This window comes from Oculina patagonica, chromosome 1 (assembly GCF_052425735.1).
Source record: "Oculina patagonica isolate OP01 chromosome 1, crgOcupat, whole genome shotgun sequence".
NCBI lineage: Eukaryota > Metazoa > Cnidaria > Anthozoa > Scleractinia > Oculinidae > Oculina > Oculina patagonica.
The window spans coordinates 30,952,578-30,975,020 of NC_135758.1; the positions used below are offsets into that span (position 1 = coordinate 30,952,578).

The following is a 22,443-nucleotide window of genomic DNA, read 5'->3' on the forward strand; positions in this document are numbered from 1 at the left end:
GACAAATAAACGGTAATTTACAAAGTGAAATGTTCGGAAGAAATTATCATTTCAGAATTGTTGTTTGGAATAAAGATCCTTGCTGGAAAGTCTTATCGCCAAAGTCGACCAATTCAAATTAAAAAATCAATTAACTGTTCGAATCTTTTTTAAAAACATAGCCTGCCCGAGTTAATTAAAAGCAATTGAAATGTACTGTTTTTAAGTGAGCAAACGTTGAATTAAGAGTTACTTATCTGATCGCAGTAAGCTTCAGCTTTTGGACGCTGTTTTTTTTTTTAGTTTCTCGCCATTTTACCTTAAGAACTCTGATTACGTGCTGAAGTTTAAAGTTCAAGCTTTAAAACTGACAAAAGGTCGGACATGAAGGAGTGTTAGTGATCTCAGCAAATACGTAGCCATTTCCCAGCTTTTAAAAGAAATTTTATAAAAGCAATTTTGAAACCAATAAGATCGCACGACTTGTTTTTTTTTTTTCGGTTAGGAACAAATGGCTTGCGAAATTAGGGCAAAAACATGACATCCTAGTTAAGTAGAAAATCGAGCTTTGATGAAAGAGGGAAATTGCTTCTTTATACACCCTTTATTAAGTTCTTGAAGTGAATGCCTCTTTCCATTTTCATGTTTACATCGAGTGTGGAATATTGTGACAAAACATCATGTCCTCATTTCGAAATGGAAGAAATCACAAGGCCCAGCAACTGCATTTGTGTCGCAGGTGATGCTTTTAGAAAGCGAATTGTAAACACGACACCTATATTCCATGTGGATGTCTGTTTATTTCCTATAAAACGGTACTTGAGTAAACTAGAGTCGACCCATATATCTTAAACTGGCACTCATGTCAATCACATTGACGGCTTAAATGGAAGCGTGCTCCTAACACTTTTATACAACGTTCATTAAAGCTTTCTAGCAAAATTTTGTACAAAATATTTACACTATATACATCTGAAAAGTGCAGAAGTACTTTCTGATTACCATTTTTCATTGATTTGTCTCCATCACCGATCTGTCGGCCTACCAGCTACACAGAAAAATTAACATTTCGCAACGGCAGCTTAAAGGAGACCAAGTTTTTAAAATGTTCTTTTCTATACTCAATTTACTCGTATCAAATATATTAATCTATTTTTTTAAAGTCAGTTTAAAGCTGTTCCCGTAACTATATTTTTTAGCATAATTAAGAATGAGTTCTTTTTTTTATTATCAGAGACTGTCTATACTCTTGAATCTTTAGCTTTTAGGACGCTATTGACTATTGAAGACCAGAGCTAAGTGTATTTACTCTCATATTCTGTAGGAATACCACTTAATCAAAATCTGGCGCTTTCCACTAGTTTCTTCGTAATTAAGTATTCGATTTCAACAGAATTGTCAGCTATTGAGGTGTGCTTTCAAGTTTGGTAGAGTCTGGTGAACGCTCGTTGTGATTTGTCTCGTCGTGAAGACCTTTCGATTTTTGACTCGCCGTTTTTGCGGCCTCGTGTAATGGTCGATGTCGAGCTGACTTCTGATGAGCCCGCAGTCCTGCCAGCTGCGAGTAGGCGAAGTGACAGACAAGGCACTTGTAAGGTTTCTCGCCCGTGTGAAGCCTTGTGTGGTTCCGAAGAGTTGAAGATTGTGAAAACGACTTCTTGCAGTACTTGCACTGGAAAGGTTTCTCCAACGTGTGAATACGCATGTGCGAACGAAGGTTGCTTCTAGAGTTAAATCCTCTTCTGCAAAGCGTGCACTTTAGTCTGCCTGGTACAACGTTGTTTTTGACTCTCTCGTGGCTAAATTTGTAAATAGGGTCTTCTGTCGAAAAATAAAAAAAGAAAGAATAGATCTGTCAGTTCTTAATTCTCCCAACTGCAAACAAAGATGTATTTTTCTAATTTAAAGCCCAGTTGGGCGCGATTTCCTGTTTTTAAAATGACAATAGAATGAAGGAAATGTGGAAAGTGGTTGAGGTGGTTCAATTCCAAGATAAACATTTCACGCTGTGTTGTAAATTATACGAAGTGCTTCATAAACAGCTTGAAATCTAAACTAGAAATAAAACTTTTTTTCATAAAGCAAAACCAAAACAATAATTTTTCATTACTATAAATAAGGCATTCGAAATTTTGGAAATAATTAAAGGACATGTACGTCGAGATTTACTTAGAACTGTATTCTTTTACAAAAGTAAGAATGAAATCATTATAACTGAGATTCTTATTGTGAATGTGGGAAATACATCTCCATTTTTTTAACAACCGTTAAATTATCGTTTCTTGTGGGACAGTTTTGGTAAAACATAACTAAGTAACATTTAGAGCGTCGTAAACCTTCGATTTTCAAAAAATTTCGATTTTATCGACCATTTTCAATAGATATACTGTATGATGTTTACAATATATTTAAAGATGCCGAGCTCACCCGCAATTTAAACTTTCGGCATTACTAAGAAAAGAGATGATTACACAGCATTTAAATTAGAAAATCGCAGCTAGAGACAAGGATTTTCGGCTGGTTAAACAAATCAGTACATGGTAGGAGCCGCGAATGGCAAATGAATGCTTTTAATAAGAAGTCCGTACAACACCGGAATCCTGTTACACTGAGTGTTTTTAACATGTTGTTAGCCTCGTTGAATGTAATAAGGAACCCGCCATCTGCGGCATTAGCTAAGTAATGTAACCCTACTCCATTTGAAAACAACCTTGTAGAGTGAGAAGACTATATGGTTGGCACGTGTTTATTGTAGTGAGAAGAGTAGATCAGAATAGAGTGCATCCCAAAAATGTTCAACAGGAAATGAGGAAAAAATACTTGTTATATATAACACAGTCTTGCAAAGCCAACTCGAAGTAAGGCAAAAATGCCGTGTTAGTGATTTAACTCGCACTTAACCGCATTCGAGAATTTTTTTTTATTGACTTTATATTAAAACTGGGTATGTGTAAATGCGTTCATTTTACTCCTTTTTGACAGAAAAACATGCAAATTGCCACGCTTTTCGCTTCACGCCCGCTATTCTATTGTATTTTCTCAGCTTCTAGCATCGGTTGTTAATATACTGTGTTTTGGTGACAGACTTGCGATCGCCCCCAAGCGAAAAGTTTCTTCGTCATTAAGGCTGGGCGTGGTTAGGTTTTTACTTGCAGCCGAAAGTGGTATTACGGCAAGTAAACTTACATTTATCATGACCTGGGGGGCAAATGAATGATTTTTGATTAACGCAAAAGCCTCACCAAGAAAGAAATGCCATTGTTGATTCATGATATGTGATACGTGCTTTCATGACAAACGCTTCTTTACAATTATGCGAGAAGAAAAAAAAATATAAAAAAGCTGTCTTCAAAAACCAGGTGACGAACTCAATAAAACCAATTTAAAACTCCTAATTAACTGTGGCTCCGACCCACCGCATTTATTCCGAAATTCAAGAAATGCTGATGTAATTAGAAGGCACATACACAGCAAAAAAATAATTAGAAGACACACTTTTAAGTGAGAGCCGCTAAATCTCGAGTTAAATGAAATAAGTAAAAGTTGCCAAAGCATTGTGCTATTGTTGGTCCCAGTAAAAGTTCTCGACAAAGTACTACTAAATTAAAACTAAATTAAACAGAAAAACACCCCAAGAAATTAAAAAAGGACCCGATTTACTAAATCTTGACGCATTTTGTTTGATTTGTTACAGTACATGCGAATACCGAAATTGATTGCGCAATGGCACGAGTTTCGAAAAAAAAAAGCTTGAGGGTTTAAACTAAAATACTGGCTTTACAATGCCTTTTCCATCACGTTCACTTTTTCGAGTAGTAAGCCATTCAAGCAAGATAGAATTTCAACAAAACTAGTGTGATGTTATCAGAATACAAAGGAGCCGATTTACAGATATAGCAAAAAATCACCTGTTCCTCTTTCATTAGCGCCAGAGACAAGAAAAGAAAAAGAAAACGTAGACTCGGGTGAAGCGTAATTAACAATGCTTGTCAGTGTTTTCGATTCGCTGTTTCGCCTTTCTCCGATAAATTTGTTTATATTTTTCATTTTTTTGCAGTTGTTAAAGGGGGTAAAATTCTAGAAGGTTAAAATCTTGAGACAAAATCCACAAAGTTCGGCGACAAGCAGGCGAAAGATCGTTTATAATACCATATATGCTCCTCCTTTCTGTTTGCTAAAGCCCTTTTTATTAAACCACTTCGTTTAAATAAACTTCCCTTTAATTGAACACTTTTAAACATGCCGAATTTGAACCGTTTACAAATCATTATAGTTAATCCATTATTAATTTTATACCCCAGCGTCCTAATTGATTTTTCTTGAAAGCCTACTAAATTAATCGAAATCCAGCTGTCCTAACTCTCAGTGTACTGTTTTCTCTCCAACATCTCCAGTAACACAATCCATTTTAGATTCTCTTTAAAATAAACTACATGAGTAAATTTACTTTGGATATCGGGGGAAACATATTTCTGTAATGAGAGTCCATATTCTGGTTAGATCACACCCTTTTTTTTCTAACCAGTTTTAAAATTAGTTTTCTGGGGGAATTGAACCAAATAACTAACTAAAATTTCTTTCTATCAATGTTTACAAGCTAGAAGTTTCGAATTTTTGCTTCCGGAAACGAGATCTGCCTCCGCGTTGCAAGGGCACAAGTGGGTGTTGTAAACAATCGCGGACAGGCAAAAAGAAAGCAATAATTTGCGCCTTTCCATTAGATGTACATCAGAGAACATCAGAGAGATGATGTTAGCTCGAGGCTTAACAACCTAATAATTACTGTATTTATCTGTGCGAGTAATCAGTTTTGTGGCTAGAAAGCCATCTAAAGCAATTCAGCGGACGAGGAAAACCGAGATTTGCTCGTAAACAGTCGAATATAAAAACCCATCCGAACGCTTTCTTGAAATAGTTTTATAGTTTTAGATATCTTTCGCAGACTTAAACAAGTCTTAGTATTGTTCTGTGTGCTTCTGCTTCGCCGGTTTTTTAATTGCGCGTGCTCAAAGTAACAGCACCCCGCAGATAGACTCATTATGAAAAACACTAGGCGCCAACGACCTTGCTTCGTAATTTGTAAATGATAATATCTGCCTTAAAAAAGGTTGAATGCCTCACACTGAACCAAGCTTCATCGCCAAGTCGCCCCGCCAAGTTTTAATATTTATTGGATTGATTAACTCCGGATCCACGCTTTTGGAAATGCAAATTTGTCAAGACTTACCCCCTTTCCTAATTATAAAAGAAAGCAGTTAAATTCGAGCGCGGTTTGTTTTAGTGGCCGAGTTTTCTAGTTAGTAAAGCGAAATTTCAGTCGTTGCGGCACACGCAAGCGGATATATTTTGCCCTCTGGCTGTCACAATGTTATTTGGTTGTTAGTAATATGGCCACACAACACTCACAAGAAACATTTCAATAAAAGCGGCATACTAATGGCTATAATAAACCCACACCAAAAATATGGAGAATTGAATTCAGTTCCGGTAGAAAAAATAACAAATTCGACGGCACAGCAAGGCTTTTCGCAGTTCATATAAACATAAATTCAAAATTGGCATGTATATGTTATTGTATTTCGCAAATATTCAAACTGTACATGATAGCAAATTTCATGACCAAAAAGCATAATTTATGTTTCATGCTCGGAGAAAAACCCATTTTCACCGATGCGTGCATGCGTTTACTTCTGCACCTATTGAAACAAATGGAAATAAAAAGATTTGTTTTTACAGTTCCTGTGCTGTGTTAAGTCAGCGTGTAAAATTTACCAAATCCACTGCTACTAAGAATATGAATACATTCTCCTTTCTCGGTCGAGAAAACAATTTCAAAGGTGGCAACGACTCCTACGCGTGAAAAAATTGAAAGTCTCCAATTTTTCGAAAATAATTCTGCGTTTTAGAAGCCTGAGTCTGCGATAAGTGTTTTTCGTATGAGAAAAAAACCTTTGCGTGATTTTACCTTGTAATTTTGAAAAGAGCAGAAACACTGAATTATGGCGCTAAAGCAATCGTGAAGCTTTTAATCTGATGTTTGTTATTCATTTGTAGATATCGAAGGGTCAAATGCTGGTGTTAGCTTCCTAATCGATTTTTCAAGCAAACGTGGTGTGTGTTTCATGGAGTCGCGTCGCGGAACCTCGGCCAATTTGTACATGCATTTTTTTAAACTACACTGATGCATTCTGTAGCAGTGCAGCTCTTTGCGCCTTGCGCCGGGCGGACACGAAGGGGACAGTTAGTTTACCCTGTAGAAATAACAGTCAAAAACTGACGTTTTACATTACTGCGGCGCGTTCCTTTAGCGACTTACATCGAGTAAGGAGTGCAAACTCTTTTCAGATGTGATCAGAGAGATAGCGCCCGTGTGACTAACAACATTATTTGAGAAGACTGTGCATAGTTGAAAATAAATTATCAAGCGTTCCTGCTGTAATACTAACCGGGAATAGCTTGCTCGGGTTCTTCTTCTTCTTCTTCTTCGGGTCCTCTTCGCTTTCTTCTCACAAAGTCGTTCACGGGTGCAATTCCCGGTATGCCGAGGAATTGTATGTATGTACCACCGTACCACACTAGCAGCTCCTGATCGGGCGGGATGTCCTTGACAGCGCGGTAGTAAATGTTACCTCCGTACTGGAACACGTCTAAGTTCTGCTCTTGTTCGTTTCTTGCACAGTTAACAAAGCCCATCCAATTGCGTGGATTTTCGTCTTTAGCGTCGAGAAAGTGGCTGACGGTTCCATCTTCGTTGAGGACCTGTTCGAAAGGAATGGTTGAATTAAATACTGCGAAAGACAATCACTCGCGCTTCATTTCGCATGTGGAATAACGATGAAATAACGTTCAGCGACTGTATGTTCTGCCGGAAATGTTCAAAACGCGGTCAGCAGAGTAGAATTGTGGATAGAAAAAATGTCATTTTCCTTTTCATAACGTCGGAAATTCTGTTATTTGAGTGCTAGGATTTAGCTTTGGGAATGTCTATATACAAAGACTTTAGCGTGTTCTAAGTCAAAGAGGCTCTCGACTGTCTTGTGTACTATACAAACAAAGGCTAAATCACAGATAGATTACCAAATGAAATTTCGGAATTTATCGGTTTCTTAGTTTAACTTCATTTATTTCAAATTTAAAATTCTTATATTAAAGACCTTTTTGGGGGGAACGGATTTCAAGTTGTTGGAAACAACTAACAGTATTTTTTTCTGTACTTTTTTGCGGTACTATTACTCTGCAAAATGGAAATGGAGATTTGACCTGATCCCTCAGGCTGACGTAAATAGAAGAATATAAATTTGAACCCGAGGCTATCGTGCAACATCAGTTTCAATCACATTGTGATTTTCTTTGTAAAATACGCATTAAAGCACATGTCTATATTACCTGATCAATAAACGAACGCAAAATTAAGGATTTTACATTATGTGAAAACATGTTAATCTAAAGTGATCAGTGAAGCAAAATCAAAACTAGAATTAGCATTTTATTTTCTGAAAAGTAGTTAATGTTTTGAAATTCGCCAATAAATAGTGAATCTTCTAGTCGAAGTAAAATAATAATTATAATAAAAACACAGTTGTTCCTTAACTGATTTCATGGATTTCAACGCCAACTGCCCGCAGTGCGAAGGTTGAATTTCACACAGCGCTTCCCGATTTTAAACACGATAACGTTGAACCCGCATCATAACGCAATATTAAACACGATAACACTCGAAGATCATAACGTTATTTGCCAACGTTGAATAGCTACCTACCTCCCACATCAGACTGTTATCAACATCGGAGTTGAGTTCTTCAACTTTAACAATGCGACCCGTGTATGGTCCCATCTGTGTGCCCTCTTTGATCCAGCAAGTACTAAACACACCAAGTTGAACACCCGGAATTGACGAAGGCGCAATAGTTACTTGCTCCGGAAGAGAAACAAATGCCATGAAGAAAGAGTCATTCTCTAGGCAGAGTTGCTTAGTTTTGGCGGTGTCGTTGCTTAGAACCGGGACTAAAGCTGTCGATCCGACGCGTTTTATGTTGCTCGCGTAACCAACGTCGGGTTCTTGAAAATAAAGAGGAAAACACAACAATAAGAATAAGACTGATTATGTTCAGTTAAAAATGAAACGCCGCCATCTTTTCTTTTACTATGTAAAAACTGATTTTTTGCAGTAAAGATAACTGAATTATAGTCTAGACATTTCGTTTTTCTACTAAATGAGTAAAATGCGTGGAAATCATAACCGTTGCGAGTCAACGGACGCAGTTAACGCCAGCGGAAAGGCGGTTAAAATTTTACAAAGTTAAGAATTTGTTAAAACTCCACCTCAGAAGAAAAGAATTGAAAAGCGTCTTTTTTCCCGAGCGGATGGAAACTCAAACGCTATTCTCTAATGTAGTTTTCAATCGCAGCAAACAGAAGTCGTTTATAATCAATTATTCATAACGTTTTATTCCACCGCTGAGGAAAAATCCGAAATGGAAGTTTGTAAAATTAGCTAAAACAGTAATAAGACGGGAAGAAAAAAATACCAGAAAGCGTAACGTGTTAAATTAAGGCGAAAAGAATTTTTCTTTTATCCTATGCTAGTAATAAATTTAGATGTGTTGAGGTTTATTCATGCGAGGCTGGCCTGTAGCACCTGCTTCGGGGTTTCTACAATAATCTTTATGATCTAGAATTAAAGTAAACCCAAGGAACGTGCTAAATACACTGTGATAATCAGATAAAAAAGGATGGTTTACGCGACGCATTAATCTCTAACGAATTGTTATGCTACAGAGGCTTATCGGGCGCAAACAATCGCCTTTGATGGAGTACACAGTATGAAACACAAACCAAAGAAGTAAATTTAGAGATGATTGCGGAAGTTAAGATATGACTAGGAAGGATATGCTTGGCGAATTTTCATTACTGGACACTTCTCTCATAATAGGTTTTTATTTGAGTATTGGTAAAATTTCATAAACAATGTGAAAGTAAAGAGCGTCGAACAATACGGCACACGTATTTGAATTAACAGAGCACGGAAGCTTGTTTTATGAAAACAAGCAGTCCACCGACTTTCTTTCAATGCCTGTTTTTCTTTTTTTAATTTCCCAAGAAGCTGTGATGTTTGTAATGTGGGCGAGGCGGGCAATGCCACAGTGTCACGTGGCCAAAAGCGTTCTGAGTTGTCTTAGAAAACGCACTTGTCTGTATTCATTGATTTTGCTTTGAGTTTGACTGTTCTGGGCTCATTGTTACTCCATCATGTTACTGTTCTTTGATATGCTAATCTTTGTTTAATGCCAACTAGTGGACATTAATTACATGATAAAAAATGTCCAAACATGCTAATTTCTCTCGAAAAGCAAATTCGAAATTAGACCAGATTAAACATATTTCTTTTGCTCCACTACAATCTTTTATATTCCCTGTCACACCGACACTCGAGAATTTCAATGCGAATACATAGTTTTCGATGGCGTTGGAATCACTCCGCGAGCAAGAAGTAAAGGCGAATATCTGACCTCGCTGCGATCGCGAAAACATCAATTGATAAGAGATGAACTTTGCTCAAACAGCTTAAAAGTCCACGGAATACTGCACGTTTACAAACCTGGGTGGAATTAAGTGCTTTTAGTTAAATTTCCGAGGTTTCGCATGCATATTCATTCAGAGCTGAATCCACCTGCCAAGAGCAAATTGGGTATTTAAACCTTATTATCGTTCCGAAATTACAATTGAAATAAGGAAGCGCTTTTGCCTCCATTTTTGAAATGTTGTTTGCTGGTAGATCGCACACTAATGACCGTTTCACCAGACAGCCGGAAACTGTACAAGGCGTTTTGAAAACATTGAGTAAAAAAGCGAAGCAAAGGATAAGAACAGGCGCGCAAGGGGCTTTATCGCGCTACCACTCAAACTGCATTCACAGATGTTGTTATAAATGACCTTGAAAGCAAGTATACAAGTTTCATGACAAAACCAGAAAAGAAATCAGAGCAATCGCTGTTTAATTTTCATTTCAGTACAGCCCGGAGCGATGTTTTTCTAAAGCGACGCAAAACCGAAGGCGAGAGTAATCTCACGCGATTTTGCAATTTGCGGCACCGCGCTTTCAATGACCTTGCATGTCTCATTCTAAGACAACCAAAAGAGGAATACCCAGCGAAGCGTGTAACTTTAGAAAATCTGTACGTGAAACGAGAGAAAAAAATGATGTATGTTTAATAAACCCAAATTCTTCTCATTAAAATAAACCAGAGATTATAAACTTTCCTAAGTCGTTAAAATTTAATGGCATTCCTTAGTTAAATTCCAAAAGAATACGTAACACGAAACAATTTACAACCCCTTGACCGTTTTTTCCGCGCGCAAAAACGGAGAAAATGACACGGCAATGTAAAATTCCAGTAACTAAACACACCGCTTAAAGACGAGTAATTACATAATTTCGCATTGCTCGAAACTCTACAGAGTGCCAAAGCACGCAACGGAGTATAAATCGCGCCGGGTTTCCCACTACTTATTTTGTTTTTAAAACTGAAATATTATTCATTGTTGTAAAAAAACTTTAAAATATACCTTCATCCGAATTGTAGTCCACTTTCTCCAGAACGCCGGACTTAAAAGTGAGTTCTTTTTGGCCACCAAATACGTTACACCACTTGCCGTACAAAACGCTTCTTAAAACCTCCTGACTTATGTTCAGGGGACCGGTTGGTTTCTCCAAGAGTGACGGCGCTACCCAAACGGACATCTCGGCACGGATCCTCACCGCCGGGTCGGTCAGTCGTGGCGATTTTCAATCTTTACGTATTCACTTACTTTCGGTTTATGAGATTTTAATAAAACGTCAGCGCTTTATATGCTGGCCTATGTTTGCCGTTGACAATGATCAAGATGTGAACAATGGCTAAGCAAAACTAAATAAGTCTTTGTAATAAATCAAATATTTTTCATCATGCCCTTCACACCTCATTGAGCGCTGTGCTACTCGCTTATAATGAGCTGCCAGGGCTAGGAGCACCTGCCTTAGCTAGCTATCAAGCATGCGCCTGATGTTACCCCTTACGGAGACTTTAGCAACTGATCAACAGGGTTTCGCGAAAGAAAAAAAAAATAAACTAAAACTTGCATTTCCTATGAGGCTAAAATGTTTTTTTTTTCTCACAGATTTTAAGGAAAAAGTTTTTTAGCATAAGGAAACAGGAACGAACTATTTCGATTAATGGGCGCCGCGACAACGAGATTTGTAGCAAAGTGCAGAATTAGCAGAGATTAAATCTACAATTTTTTTCTTTAACCGACATCCGGATGGTCAAATCTAGCGATGGAAGAAGAAGGAAATTTAGTTTCAAATAATAAATCAATGGTACAGGTGTATACTTTGAGTTTGTATCAAATTTGACTCGATTTGTAGCTCCGTTTCGCTTTAGATCTAGAGTCATTTTAACCACGTAAATTCTCAAAGCGCGATTTCTCCTCAATGCTTAATTTTAAACACCCAACCTACTTTTCTGATAGATTAATGCTGAGGAATTGTAAAATGGTTCTACTGTAAAAATCAATTGTTTTATGCGTGGCGCTTTTAGGAATATTATCATTTTTTCATTGATTTAGTTCATGCCGCGACCCGAAGGCAGATTTCCTAATTTTACTCCTTTAGATAAAGATCCTTCGAATTAACATTGCAGAAATAGAAAGATGTAAACACGCTCGGTCCCAATTACGAATTAATGAACACAAAGAAGTTAGCGCCCAAATCAATCACCAATGATTAGATAGGTTTATTTAATTAGTAGTATTCTAACATTTTCCAATAGAAACGAGCCTTATTAAGACCACCAACTCTTTATTAAGAGAGCATGCAGTAAATGGTAATAAAAAACAAATATGTGTTATTTTTCAGGTTTCGAATTTGGTTTCGCATTAGTCTGTTATCTAGTTAACTGTTGATGTGTTCTGCTTGACGCATCCTCATGCGTGCAGCTTCGCGTTTCTCAATGTCAAAAGTGAAATACACAAGTGGTCCGCGTCTCATCCATCGAGTAGGAAACGAACAAATCTAGGATCAAATCTAGGTTTTTTTTTCGCATAGGCGGGGCATTCCCTCGGCACCTGCTGATAGGCGCGTGGCAGGCGCGTGGCAAGAACAAAGGTGCTTAAACATATTTGCTCGAACTCGCAACCTTTCTTTTATAATTAGAAGGTCGTGTTTTAATCTGGACATGATCAGCAAGATTGCTGCACACTGAGATGAAGCTAAAGAAAACAAACTGACGGTGGAACACCGGAGCGCTCGCTTAATATGCAAACCGTTTAGTCTTCGTGTCAGTGCGGTGGGGTGTGGACCACTTTTTTTAAACGCGGAAATTACTTCTGCTTTCTTCACTTTGTTTAGAAACTTTGAAGAAGGTTCTCGATTCCTTTCAATGATATCGCAAATTGAATTAAAGAAAACATTTTATCATTGTACTTGGTTTAAAAAAGTGGATAAAATGGTGCGGAAATTTTTCGACACTTAAATAGCGGTGAAGGAAATTAAATTTGCATCAGAATAGAGGTGGGTTCATTACTTCTGAAAACTCATTATTTTTCGTGCAATCAGAGAGCTTGCTTTGGTAATGGACTTCTAAAGCTAAAAATACGGTACATTTCACTCTTTACAATAACTACTCTTTTATTTAAACTATCTCTTAAATGGAATAACTTTCGTCTCTTTCATTACTGAGAGTAAATATGCGGGCCTCATTAATAATGAATTAAAGTAAATGAGACAGAAAATAACTTAAGGGGTGAAAAACAGCTAGACTTTATTCCGAAGATCAATAAATGGTGGCCAGTTTTTTGAAGTTTTGTTTCGTTCCGAGTCCAATGTTTACTCAAGCAAAAGAAAAGCGCTTTCCTTGCTCAATGTGCCAATTGACGCCTGGGTTAATTTTAATTCCCCGGTGGAAAAAGGGTTATTGTGACAGTGTTGTATAGAAACTTGGCTGAAGGAAATTACTCACTCCGCAGTTCGTGCTTAGATAATAGATATTAGTAGTCAAAGAGCAACACGTAACCAAAAACATGCCTTATTTCCTTTCCGTTTGAATGCCTCAAACACCAAGAGCGGGGGATTTCATTTTTTAATTTTTACTTTAATACCGTAATCACCGGAAAACACCCAATTTGCAGCTAATCCCCAGAATAGCAAATTAAAATTTTCGAGGTAAACTAAGGAAGGGGAAAATTTATACAAGTGAACACTCTAGCCGAACTAATGTGTAATTTACAGAGATTTGTTGTTGTTTGAAAGTTTAATGAGTGAGGAGTTATGCGCCTTTCAAATAAGCAGCCCCGGTTGCTGATTAAGCGGTTCACTCGCTGAGCCCCACAATGAAGAAAGCGAGATAAGTTTATTAAGTCTTTTCAGGCAGGCACGCGCCAGATAGGCCACCAACACTTTGTTTCGGAATACACGTGCTGTAAAAAATAGACTTAATAGCAAACAAATCGCCCGCGAACAATATATGATCAATTATTAAAGTATTAAATTGCCTTCAAAGAGCTTATCCCATGTGAAGTTTCTCGTCCCTCCATGTAGGCCACTGGTAAGGGAAAAGTTCCAATCCCCAGGTGCCTTCTATAGAAACTTAAGCAAAAGGGTTTAGGCCGAGCCATGGAAGCCGACCCTTCTCTGATTTATTTGCTATCTAAGAGGTACATGGCAAGAGCGTAGCCCCGGAGATGCGATGAGTGTTTTGTTTGGGGTCTGTCCATTTCAGGGGTTTGTGTGTGGTTCCCTAGGAGGACAACATGCGGAGAGCATATACTACAAAATGTGCATGTGCAATGTACTGCGAGACACCGGAGATTCAAGTTGCTTTCTGTTTCTCGGCGAACCATTAAATGATCGGCCTGGCTGTTTTTGTGTAAAGCGAGTAACATAAGGGGAGCACAGTGGGCGATTCTCAGCCAGGAATGTAAATTACAAAGATCTTGTTCATTAGCCGCCAGCTCCAGCGGTTCTCGTTTCCTATCTTAACGGTTATCAGCAATTTTTATTTTTCCTTTGTTTAGGTTTGTGGTAATCAGTGATTGCTTATTATGGTTCGTGGTGCAAAGTAAATTTAAATACATTCTTAATTGTCAAGGGTCACTTTGCGGTGCTTAGTGAAAGATATGTGCCCTCAGGGAACCCGGTAATCAATGCACAAGGAAGCTTCGAAAATAAGCGAAATTAAAACTAGGATATTAGCCGTCGAAAAGCGACAAATTTGGGAAGGTACAATGATTTCTTTAATCGTTCATGTTGTACAAGGTGACTAAAGAATAACACAGTTCTTTGTAAAGAAAGATAGTGTGTAAAGGCTTGATAAAAACCTGCCTTTGGTGAAACAGCTAAGTAGTTTTCGCAGTTATCTAACGGAGTGAATCTCGGTCAGTCATATTCCTTATAAAGTAAACACTCTTTATAAAAACAAATTCAAATGATCAATCTTCGTCGTTACTTTTCCTTTTTCTCTGAACTAAATGACAATTCTTTTAATCGGGAGTTTAACCCGAGCAACCAAGCTGTCTAAAAAGGCAACAGTATCTCAAAAACGACCGCGTGCTACGTGCATGTGATAATATCATCTTCGACAAGATAGGAAATTTATGTACATCGGAAGTATTTTGGAAACTTAAAAGAAACGTTTTAAATCTTAAATCAAAACGTACTTAGCACGCTAAACGGCACGCACGAAAGGGAAACTTGCTAGACAGATGTCTCGAACTCTCTTTCGCCGGAACAAAAAGAGGAAAAAAGGTCCATTTTGATCGCCAAACTGATCATAGATCACCCTCGCAACATTAAGGTCGAAGATTATATCATTTACTTAGCAGCGTCGGCCGTCCAATTTCATTAACAACTTGTATTCTAGCTTTGTCACAACAAAACTATTTTTGAATATCCGTACCTTGATCACACTCGCTGCCAAGTAGGCGCCTTCCATTTTCCCATTTTTTTACGGTCAAACATTCGATAAAGAGCAGGGGCGAGTTTTTAAAATTTGATGATGTCGGGTGTGGTTGATTTCCTAAATCAATTTTCTATCACGGCGTCGTTTGGCTCTCTTGTTATGTGCGTTATAAACAGCTTTACCAGCCGATAACTTTTTTCCGTAATTTTGCAATAAATCTTTAGAACCTACGCGGCTCATTTCTGTTAAAAATTTAAGCTGTCCCGCAGAGACCACAAAATTTTGATTGTTTATCTGTGGAAACGTTATTTTAATTTTTAATTCTCTCGTTCGAGTTAGTGATAACGAACGTAAATCGCTTGCCAGCGTATAGCAGGCGAAAAAGTTATGTTTGAACAACACACTCTACAATGTATTTTCCTGAAATAATTAAAGTTTGAAACGACTTTCGGATCCCCTAAACGAGCTTTGTTTTTCGTGTACGTTTTTTTTTTAATTTTGCAAAACGAATTCGTGTGTTACATCGCCAAAACCTTGATAACAGTTAAGGCTTCTTCACGGGTGTAAATTCAATTTCTAGAATTTTGCTTTTAATTTAACTATAGTGATAAACTTCCTAAATTAAAATTAAACGCCATTTTGCGAAGGAGGGGGGTCAAACGGGCGAATTATAATCCGTTATGTGAAGTCCTTTTCAATCCTTAATTTCGCAAAAGGCAAAGTTACAGTGACAGTAGCTTTACGTGAAATAGCCGGCCAGGCTCTTGTTATACCGATAGTCATCTTGTTGCCTCCGTGGAGAAAAGAATAGAAAACGCTTATCTTTTAATAATACCGTCTTTTCCGTTTATCTATGCCAGTTCTAAATCAGGTCTAACATCAAATAACTTGGCCAGTGTACACAGTAATTTTCTTGAATCATATTAGTTGTTCAACGCTTTTCTATTCATTTTCGCAGCAGGCGAGCGATAAGACGTGACAACACTATTTTCCGCATACAAAACATGGTCAATATTTATTACATCTAGTTGTTACGCCATCCAAGTAAAACCAAACAATTCTACAAAACGGCTTGGTGTGAAGTTCATCATTACGATTGTTTACGAACAACGCGTGCGCATGCGCCTAAGGAAAAACGCACGAACTAAAGTACAAGCGATTTCGCTTTTCTTCGTTAAAGGTTAAAAAAAGGTAAAGGAAATTATCTATCTCTTCGGCAAGCGCCCATCTTAAAGAAAAATTAAAAATTCTTATCTTTGAAATCTAGGAAGCAAACTGCAACAAAAGAGAACTACTACTGCATCCGTATATATTTTTAAAAAAGTAACAAATTTTGCATCCAACCCTTTTCGTCTCCAAGTTGAGTAGTTTTATTAAAGTTGTTATTCATCTAAAATAAGCTTCCTATATAATTTTTAAGCATCGCAGCTTGGTGTAATTCGCGTTTATCCCTTGTACATCACCATGGAAATTGATTCAGAGAAAACTCACAATAGATATCGAAGCGCTCTCAGTTCACGTCGTTAAAAATCACTTGAAGAATCCAGCATTGGAGAACGGCTGAGTTTCACACTAAAACATACTATACTTATTTTAGAAAGAAATTTTTATTAGAGATCTTTATTACTGACGCTTTTAATCTTCTTAAGAGAAATCGAACGGTTTCCGTTCAGGAATAAATCATTTGCACACTCGCAACAGTTGCAACAATATTTTGAGTCGAAGCAATAAAAAAATCGTCGTAAAGCTGTTGCTCAACTCGATCATCGACTCAAAACCTGACCATTTTCTACTTGTTTGTTTGTTTTTCTATTTTATTCAGTACCCGGCTTTTAACGTTGGTGCCTTGCAAGGGAGATAAATTCTCGAAATCAATCTCGCCATTTATTGACAAAAGTAGCACATAATTTATCCCTTTTATTTTCAAAGGAGCAGGAAATTAACTTTTTCTTCGTCTCAGGCAATAGAAAGACCCTTCGAACCACTCAAAAGTAACTGAAGACTATAAAACTACAGCGCATTTCTTTTCGTTTGAACTATCCGACAATTAGTGACGGTCAATTATCACGAAGAAAGGCGGCTTGTTTCTTTCCAACGAGGAACATACTTAAATTATTTAACACAAATACAAACCGCTATGTTAACGAGTCGCTCGACACACGTGCTGCATCGATTCTTAACAACCGCCGAAACAATTGACTAATAGCACAGCATTTGCGTTTGCTATTATTCATTTAATTTGTAGTCTTGGCTCTGTTGTTGTTGTGAAGAAATGCTGGGGGACAGAGGGCATCTCCGAACTCGCAAGTAAGCCGTTTTTGAATTTCAAAACTGAGCCAGCAAATCGACCACCCGAGAACCTGAATCTAAAGGATTCAAAGTGAAAAACAGAACTGGCTGATTGACTCAATTTTGAGGCTGTTCGCTTGTGATTGTCTATGCTATATCTCGTCTGGCGGAGAGAAAAACTAATAAACGCTTTCTTTATCCCTTTAAACAATAGCCTGGATCTGTGGAGCGGGCCTTCTGATTTTTCAACCTTACGTGATAAAAAACTTGAATGAAATAATTTTTTTATCGCCTTTACACAAAACCGAAAGACAAAAGAAAAATCAGTAAGATTGTTATTAATTTCAGGCTTTAAATTCTACCGAATTACGGTTATAGTTTTTTTGCGTAGCTAAGGGTTCGCTGTGAATTATCAAGCAAATGCATCGTTGCTCCAACTGACCTTATTATGGTTTTATTCGGTCTAAGCCAAAACCTTTTATTTCTTTTACTGCCATTCGTGCAAAGATTTGCTTGTACATGTACTGTTGTTTTTATCAAGTTCATTTTTTTCAAAATGTAAACTAAAAAGAATTTTTTCTTCTCTATCTTTCGATTTAAAAGATATCCTCTTAATTCAAACCATTATAGATATTCTATTTTAAATATAAAAATTAAAGCCTAAAGAAAACATCTAACGCAGTTTACAATAATAGTAGATAAGTCACCAATTCAACACTGGGAAATCATGAATCTTAGTGTAATCAGTGACAATATTGAATCTGCTGTGTACCTTTCAACTACTTTCAAAAAGAGAACTGGCAACAGTTTGTCATTAGATCATAATTCAGATACGGAAAATAAACTCTCATATCTTTATGTTCCTGTTTGATTTGTACGTAAAATACACATATTGGCTTGACTTTACACGTAACCGAAGGGAAACAGGCATGATCGAACAAATAAAAACATCATAAGACAACAATAAGCCAAAACAACTACGTGCGATAAGCGTTTTATCAACTGCAGGATAACTTATTTTAACTGATGAAATTAGTAAATACACAATTGTTGTGCCGTTCATGATATTTGACAAGTCTTGGTCATGTGTTATACCGCTCATACAGACCTTCGTGTTGAACTTTAAAAGTAAATAACTTCTCTAGATAGCTTTATTTAAAAAAGGACTTTACATAAAGTTATTTTCTTGATTAAAACCGATGATTTACCCCCTTATATACTAGATGAGCTTAGATGTGCAACTATTCAAACTAACACTAATGATCACAATTGTCATAATTATGTAAATTGAAGCAGGATTACTAAGACGTGAAAACAGTTAGAAACAATCGTTTGAAATGGTCAGTTTAGTAACGGAGTTAACCGCACATGTTCAGACCGTTCAGTGGGCAAAGCCTTGAAATTTCTTATCGTCCACCTTCTTTTTGGAGGGGAACCTTGCAAAGTAAGCGAAACTGACGACCAATTTCTCAGTAGGGCTCCCCATTACCACCGGTGCGTGCCTTTCTCTTGAATATACTATGTTCTCAACGGGTGGCTTAACATTGGAAAAAGAAAAGCGAAATTGACTATTACGAAAACAATAGGGAAAGGATGTATTTACCTAAGTTTAGTTCAGCGATAGCTAAATGGATCACGCGACATTTCTCTTGAAACAAACAACATCTGCACTTACAGTCTGAGCCAAAAATGCGGCTGTATACGAGAAAAGCACAAATGAACTTGATAAAGAAAAAGTCTACAAGTTTATTGTCAAAGCTTCATTTCTAAACCAACAATAAACCAACATATTGGCTTAATGTTCCTGTTTAACTTTCACATGAAGTATACATATTAGCCTGAGTTGAAACAAGAGTGCACTGTCCATAATAAAACGGAGGATAGACGAAATAAAACAATATACTATAAGAGCGATAAACTAAGATAAGAGATATTAGTTTGTTCTTCTACTAAGAAATTAACTTGAGCTGATTTCACTCTTAAACTTAGTTTACCATTGTTGTGCATGATCAATTACTTTTGAAAAGAATATTGAATTAACAGCTCTTAAGGGTAAGTCACTCTTAATAGGTATGGTGCATGTTGAACTTTTTAAATAAAGTTGATCTTACCTAACGTTACTTTTTGAGTTTTCATGATATCCTCCCTTTTAATTTTTTTGTAACCGATGTCTGTGCAGCTATTCAAAGTGATGTTAATAATTATGCAAATTGATAAGAAGCGTGGGTTTAGGGGTAAAGAAAATAAAAGCATTTAGGAAAACAAACTTAAATGCGAAGTTAACCACATGGATATACCTCTTAAATTCATAGGCACAGTTTTCGAATTAACCTTTGCCCGATGAAATTTTTGTTTTATGAAAACTTGCAAAATCAAGAAAACGTCCAATTTCGCGAAGAAGTACCTTGTACTTCATTACCAGAGTGCGTGTCTCCTTCCTGAAAGTATTATGATCTCAACGGGGGGTTGAACATGGGAAAAAGAAAAGCGAAATTGACTATTACGAGAACAATGGAGATGGGATGTATTACCGTTAGTTTACACAGTGATAGCCAAATGGTCAGGATCACGACACTTGTTTGCGAGAAACAAACATCTGGATTGAAAGCATGACCTTCAAATATAGTCCCAATAAGTATTTTATTTTTGGGTTAAAACCTCGTAGAAATGAAAATACTGAAGAAAGCTATGCAAGCTTATCAACTTCAATTATATTACTTTGTGATAAGATGACCATAATAATATTGTTTTTAAACGTGTGTTGATTCCGTTTTTCATATTGTACGATATTGTGAATGATTCATTGCCCGGAAACCTAAAGATAAAACATCACCAATCGACAATTGGTTCATCTTTATATTCTCGAGTGATGTTTCATTGAAACTCCTACGTCTGACTTATCAGGGTCTTATCATGTAGGTTGATAACAGATTTAGATAGTTTATACTTACCAACCGGGGTTCATTTTCCATTTAGCGCTGCAATAACTACAGGAGGACGTCGCCTTCTAACCTACTAAGGTGCTTGTCAGTTTAATTTTTTGTCGCTTTCTCCGTGAGTGGTATCGGTGCGCTGCAGGTTGCCTATTAGGGAGTATTCAAAGAGAGATTTTAAGGCAGATGTAATTTACCTAGAGAAACATAAACAACAAAACTTAGAACTGATTTTAATAGATTTCGTTCTGGTCTATGAATAAGGTTTGCACCGCACAAGATATGAATACATAGTTAAATTTTCATATGCAGAATATCCAAAACGGTATTTGCCACTGCAAGCGAATCCAATGTATACACACTGCACGTAATTCGGACATACACCTAGAGTTTGTTATTGTTTTTCTTGTCAAACTTAATTGGTATTTATAAATGTATTGAGAAATGGGAAGAGATTCACTGATATGATCGGTTTTCTTGTTCCGTTTTGTTGTTTCTAACCTATTAAGCATTCTTTGTTTTAGTAAACGCACCTTTCAAGTTGATAATTGGAAAAAAAACGAAGGTTCCATTACCGGTTCTCGTACGTCCCTTCGTTACAAGAACAACTGCAATCTTAAAATGAGATGTTCTCTCTCCTTCTTATTATGCAGCAGAAGGATCAGCGAGTTCTAGCTGTTAATTTTCACCATTAATTGGTCACGCCTGTCGTGAAAGCTTTATTTACAACTGCAAGACATGACGCGACAGGGATGTAGCCAAATCTTGTATGTGCAATAGCGCACCAGAATCACTGATTGCCCGGCACCCAAAATCAATTCAATTGAGCGAAAGTAAAAGCGTCTTAGATATGACTTGCCTTACCTTAAAATGAATAAAAGAAAGTAACAATAGACAGACTACAGCCAGCGACATCGATCTGATAATGTCATAACTAAGTAAAACGAAAAAAAAATTGATGATAATTATAAAGTTGGACTTAAACTTTGTTAATTAACGATGTCCTTAGTGTGTAACTAGCTTCTTCAGATGTCCACTTTTGATTGATAACACACCTAATCCAGTTAATTGGAAATGTCGCGTGGACAAAGCTTGTATATTTAAGACTACTAAGTAAAAAAGGTACAAAGACTGTCGTTTACATGGTGAATTGAATTTCTACTTTTAAAGCTTACTATTTTTTATTTTTTTACTAGATTTCTTTTTTTAACAATATCATGCCGTACTTAAAAAAAAAAACACCACGTTGAGCGAGATTGTAAGTAAGGTTAAGCCTTGTATAAGACCTTGTAACAATGAATTGACATGATGGGAAAAAAATCTCTCAGATAAACAGTCTATCAATGCTGAGATTTGTGGAATCGATCCATGTCGAACAATAAATAATTTTGCTTCACCTATCAGGGCTCGAGACTAACCTTTTTGCTAACTAGCCAAGTGGCTAGTGACAGCTTTGATTTCACTAGGCAAAACTTATTTTCTACTAGCCACAATTTTTAATTATAGTTCTTCTTTTAAGGGGGGGAGGGAGAGGGTGAAAACAATGTGCGAGATAATGTTTAAACCTTGAGCCGTATAATGTTTCTTAAATCTTCATGTTTTTTTTTTTTCATTTATAAAATTGGGCTTTGTTCTTCACTATAAAAATTGTACATGTACATGCGTTTTTGTCAACGAGATTGTTTAAAGCTTCACATTCTATAATGTCAACTGTTTACCTAGTTATATTCTCTGAGAGACGATTTTAATAAATGCGGTTTCTTGCCACTAATGCCTGATTTTTTCACTAGCCATTTTGGCACCAAAACCTACTAGCCAAAACTGCATTTTTAGTAGCCTTTGGCTAGTTGGCTACCGTTAGTCTCGAGCCCTGCCTATCATGCAAAAACTGAATCTCGATGACTCAGGTTCATACCCATTTACACATTTAGAACACTGATTTTATCATTTCTGTCCTTACTTTACTAAATTTTACGGCTTTTCTTGACAAGCTTAACTGATTATCGAAGTTAAGTATTGGCTTCAGTGTGTATTACCTTACTTTGGTTTTAAAGGTTGCGGAGTTGAATTCGCTAAATGGACTTATTAAATCAATCATGTCACACTAAGTGAAACGCTAATTATCAAATCGATGACAATTATAAAGTTGGACTTAATTAACGATCTCCTTTAGGCTTAGTATGTAGCTATCAGTAACTAGCTTCTTCAGATGTCCACTTTTCACTGGTTTGTACTGACGTAATCGATTCAACAATAAATAAATTCGCTATCATACAAAAACCTAATTTCAAGTCTCAGGTTCAAAACTG

General features: G+C 36.8%; 1 protein-coding gene across 3 annotated transcripts; it reads right to left on the reverse strand.

Annotated features, from left to right (window-relative positions):
• Positions 1-759: 759 nt before the first annotated feature.
• LOC144663743 (PR domain zinc finger protein 12-like) lies at positions 760-19,354 on the reverse strand. 3 transcript variants are annotated; one of them, XM_078524810.1, is made up of 4 exons: positions 19,313-19,354; positions 7,739-8,037; positions 6,426-6,738; positions 760-1,800 (listed from the first exon to the last, which is right to left on the reverse strand). In XM_078524810.1, exons 1-4 carry the CDS (start codon positions 19,335-19,337, stop codon positions 1,382-1,384), a joined length of 1,056 nt encoding a protein of 351 aa, XP_078380936.1. In that variant the 5' UTR covers positions 19,338-19,354; the 3' UTR covers positions 760-1,381. The 3 variants fall into 3 exon arrangements, with proteins under 3 accessions (XP_078380936.1, XP_078380928.1, XP_078380919.1); XM_078524802.1 differs by lacking the exon at positions 19,313-19,354 and adding an exon at positions 10,546-10,913 and having other exon boundaries at positions 760-1,797; XM_078524793.1 differs by lacking the exon at positions 19,313-19,354 and adding an exon at positions 10,546-10,909.
• Positions 19,355-22,443: the final 3,089 nt, after the last annotated feature.

Excerpts from the sequence above, each read along its gene's own strand:
- LOC144663743 (XM_078524793.1), bottom strand. The coding sequence starts at position 10,720 with ATGTCCGTTTGGGTAGCGCCGTCACTCTTGGAGAAACCAACCGGTCCC. Across the intron at positions 8,038-10,545 it reads GGACTACAATTCGGATGAAG|AACCCGACGTTGGTTACGCG; the intron begins GTATATTTTAAA and ends TTTATTTTCAAG. Across the intron at positions 1,801-6,425 it reads ACCCGAGCAAGCTATTCCCG|AAGACCCTATTTACAAATTT; the intron begins GTTAGTATTACA and ends ATTTTTCGACAG.